The 4,292-nt window shown below is 40.0% G+C and overlaps 1 protein-coding gene and 1 long non-coding RNA gene across 2 annotated transcripts in view; one reads left to right on the top strand and one right to left on the bottom strand.

Annotated features, from left to right (window-relative positions):
* Positions 1-4,292, top strand: part of LOC112550296 — a 12,929-nt gene that overhangs the window by 7,873 nt on the left and 764 nt on the right. Inside the window, exon 2 of the long non-coding RNA XR_003094058.1 lies at positions 3,410-3,478. This is a non-coding gene — a long non-coding RNA (uncharacterized LOC112550296). The remainder of the gene's footprint in view (positions 1-3,409; positions 3,479-4,292) is intronic.
* The window catches only part of ADH1C (alcohol dehydrogenase 1C (class I), gamma polypeptide), a 36,025-nt gene continuing 31,739 nt past the window's right edge, over positions 7-4,292 (bottom strand). Inside the window, exons 8-9 of the mRNA XM_014519991.2 lie at positions 3,564-3,702; positions 7-261 (exon numbers count right to left, since the gene is read on the bottom strand). Of these exons, the coding sequence (XP_014375477.1) occupies positions 237-261; positions 3,564-3,702 (164 nt within the window). The 3' untranslated portion in view covers positions 7-236. The remainder of the gene's footprint in view (positions 262-3,563; positions 3,703-4,292) is intronic.

The raw sequence follows: 4,292 nt of genomic DNA, 5'->3' as shown, positions 1-4,292 counted from the left end.
GCGGGCTACCCCCCTCCTGTCCAGCCACTGCTGCCAGCTGGTTTCCTCTTTCTTTATTATTCCAAAATCTCTCTGGATGTTTAAAGTGCTGCTTTGTTCCATGTTAGTCAGCTGTAATGAATGGTTTTCCCACAAATATTTTGTAATAAAGCTGTATAGAGATCATAGGAAAAGACATTTTAGATAAGCCGTGGCATGCTGTTGGTAGCTCACATGCTTCTTAGGAGTCTGGGATCTTAAAACGTCAGAACACTGCGAATACTGAAACATAAGAAGACAGGTTAATGCTGTTTTTGAAAAGCCATGCTCTAACCAGCATCATGGAACTGCTAAAATATTGTAAGATTTATGATAATCCCATCCTCCAGCATGCTCCTGCCAGCACCAACTGACTATATTATGAAAGAACTGACTGCAAATTTAGCTGAATGCAGATGCATATAGCCTACAGATGCATACTTCTAACATCTGTTTTTTTTCCGGTATTATGTTATTTATTTCACTCGTGAATCCCTCTGTGCTTTTGCTGTTTATCACAGAGGTTATAGATGGAAGACCCCATGGGACAGCACTAGGACACTTACTTTTGGGAACAATTGTATGATCTCTGTGTGCTGTATTCTGAATCTGTGGAACTGGAACTATTTTGTTATTAATTTTGACAACCTAACAAAGCCCTGAGATGCAGCCTTCTTGATTGTATGGTCACAAGTGGCCTGTAATGTTATCCCACTGTTTGAACTAGTGATTCTCAACAAGGGTGCCCTAGCACAGTGGGGTGCCTTGAGATTCTTTCCAGGGTGCTATGGGGTGCCACAATGTTAGCAGTGTTAGATGTGCAACTATGAGTCACAAGCTAAATCCTGAAATTTCACATAGGTAGCCACATTCACATAGGAAAAACATTCTGCCTTATTGTAGGCTTTCTGAGTTGTTTGCAACAAAATCATTGCTCTATTATTTTTCTGTAATCAAAAAACAAGAGCTGGTATTTTCTGAGGGGTGCCTTGAATCTAAAAATGGGTATCTTGAGTTTAAAAAGGTACCACTGGTTTAAACATTCTGCTAGATGGTTGTTTGGTTCTCTCATTTCCAGAGAGGATAAGTTCTGCTTCCTCTGTCATTTCTCAGACTGAAAACTGTTTTGGGTTTTTTGTTTTTTTTTGGGTTTTTTTTTTTGGTGTTATACTTCATGCTCTTGATAGAGCAGTGATTTCTAAGGGTGCGGAAAGAAGTGACAATTTTTGCCCAATCTGGGCAGAAAGTGGTTTATAGCCATGACCAAACACAAGCATGTGGCTGCAGACTGCTTAAAAATGGCCAGTGGGGTGAAAATCTGAACCCTTGTTGCATAAGGGTTCAGATGAAGACATTTCAATACATAGCATCTTCTGTAACCTGTCTGCCTGCCTGCCTGCCAGCCTCCAAGCTGTTTGCAGAATGGGAGTGGGGAAAGGGAGCGGGGGGAGTTCAGTCTGGAGTTTTTTCAGCCCCTGTTGGAAGATGGGATGGGTATATTGGAGCTCCCCAGAGGTGTGTGTGTGGGGGGGAGGGGGCCTCCAATTCACCCACCTGAACCTCCAGCATTGGCTAGGGAACCCCTAGAATGAGCTCCCTCTGTTCCCTTCCCCCCTCCCAAGGGCACATCCTCCCTCCCAGCCTCTCCCTGTGTTCAGAATGGGAGGGGAAACTGGCTGCAGGCTCCCAGCCTCTCTTCCCCTCCTTCCTGGAACTAACTGTGAACTTCTGTTAGGTTCGGGGTATTGTGTAACTCAGAACGCTTCCTGAAAATCATTCTCAGTTACAGTGGGGAGCTGCACTTCTGTCTGGGCCCTAAAAGCGTGGTGTATGTTCCTTTGGGAGATGTCAAGAATTAGCTATGAGGACAGGGAGAGACTTCTCCAGTACTGCCCAGGGTCTCAGCTTTCATTTAGAGAAAGGTTGTACTCAGTTGTTATATTTGCACAGAACACCTTCAGAACAGAGCAAATAGTACTTGTGCTGAGATGTTCAGTTGTGTTCATAGGGAGCTTAAATAATAGCTCCCTGTGAACAGGTTTGAGCTGCTCAATTTGTGACAAGATGGGTTAGCTGTTTCACCATTCACTAAAGCATGTAAAACTAGGAGAGGAAGTATATTATGAAGGGCTACACCATTTCCCAAAGTTGTGATAGAGGGGGAAAGGAGGAGAGAGTTTGAGATATCTAAGACTTACAGAGCATGTGGCAGGATAGATGGCAGGGGGAGAAAGTGGGGAAAATGTAATGGGGTTTGTTTTCTTGAAACAGGACTCAACTTTTAAAAATTTGTGGAAAAAAAAAGTTATGTAATGGGTTTTTCTAAGGTGTGGGAACAATATATGTAGAGCAGATGCAGTAATATGTAAGGAAATAATTCATTTTAGATTTGAAATATGTGGAAGATGATAGATAGATAGATGGATATATTCAACTGAAAACACGTGAAGTAGCTCTACCACATTTTAGGAGATAACAATATGATCCTAACACTCGCTGCAACCATTTATATTTTATGAAAATAAGTTGCATAAGATAGTATTATTTTAGTAACTAAAAATAATTATAAAAGAATGTAATAACTGCTCAGCCAAACTTTGACCCATTCTGAAGAAAACTGTCAATGTTTAATGAAACAGTTTATTATTAATGTAATGCTCACTATCAACAAGCTAAGACCCAGAATTTATAAAACAAGAATATTTATGGATCTAAGTAAGAGCAGAATTTGAATCCAATTCTCAAAATCTGTAAGATTTGCACAAAAAGTCCGCTTAGATACTTGATAAAGGGAGGATTCTAGTGATGTTATAATATGCACATTTGTGAGTTCTCTTGCCTACATAAAGGAACTTTCTAGTCTTATGCATGCAGCATCCCATCAAACCCTGCTGACATAGTGATTCTGATTACACGGTCCATGAAAACATATCACAGATTTATCAGTTTTATTGTATTTTAATTGAAGGCAAATATTACAGCCCATAAACTCTCACTCTGTTCTTTCCTTAAAGAGAAACTGATAGGATCCCTTATGCCTACATAGACAAAACTTTAAATGAATATTTAGAGTTTTAAAAGCTCACTTCTCTCAGAATATTTTGTTTGTTACTTTGTGTGGATAATGGTGGATCATGATCTGCTGTTCTCAAGACCATAAACTATATGCTGCAACTTAGTATGTGCCCTAAGAAAATATTGAGAGCCCTACTAATATGGTATAAATTGGCTCTTGGTACCTTCTGAATAGCCATGATTTCCAGTGAATGGAAATGTACCAAGTTTAGAAAATAGCCTGAGATTCAATTCGAGGATTAAGAATCCGAGACATTTATTTTTTGACCATCACGTACAACGATGCCAACCTCTTTTGTTCATTTGTTTTTTGAAGGGAGAAGAGTGCGGTTTGGAGACGGTTAAAGTTTCATCCCATTTTATCAACATTCCACTCTTTATTCAGGTATTAAAGCAAATATCACCTTTGCTTCTGTTTAAATAAATGGATCAATGAATGTTAGGTAGATTAATAAAGTAACGTTGCTCACCTCTTCCCTTTTCTCAGCAGCTCAAATCCTTCATTGATTTTATCAAATGGCAAAGTGTGGGTTATTAATCCATCCAAATTAATTTTTTTTTCCATGTAGTCTGCAACCAGTTTAGGAACAGACTCTTTGCTCTTCCAGCCTGAAAAACAGAAAACAATGAACACTCAATCTATTACCATTTAATATAATGAGACTAGAAACAAAGGAAATGTTTATAAAAATATTTGATAGGTCTGGAGATGTAAATTAATTGAAACAGCAAATAGGTAGGGCCATTTTCTTCCCAGCACCACCTGGGGTGATGAGGAACAATGGTAATAAGCTGATGGAGAATAGGTTTAGGTTAGAGATCAGGAGGCAATTTTTTAACGTTAGGGTGGCCAAAATCTGGAACCAACTTCCCAGGGAGGTGGTCCTTGCCCCTACCTTGGGAAAATTCAAGAGGGGATTGGACGATCACCTGTCTGGGGTCTTGTGACCCCAGCATTCAGTCCTGCCTGTGGCAGGGGGTCAGGCTAGATGATCTGTTCAGGTCCCTCCTGACCCTAGCTACTATGAAACTCGCTTCTTTGACAAAGTGGCACAGCAGTTAAGACTTTGTAGGCATTTCTTGGTGGAACACTCCATATGAACAAGAATCAAGGTTGAAAGTATGCTTTGGTGGAGTCTAGTTCATGCTCTAACCCCAGTGTTGCCCATTTTACCCTAATTCTGAAATATTTAAATAAG

The sequence above is a fragment of the Alligator sinensis genome, unplaced genomic scaffold, assembly GCF_000455745.1.
Source record: "Alligator sinensis unplaced genomic scaffold, ASM45574v1 scaffold353_1, whole genome shotgun sequence".
NCBI classification, from domain to species: domain Eukaryota; kingdom Metazoa; phylum Chordata; order Crocodylia; family Alligatoridae; genus Alligator; species Alligator sinensis.
The sequence above is the reverse complement of the archived record's forward strand: the minus strand, read 5'-3'. Positions and strand labels throughout refer to the sequence as shown.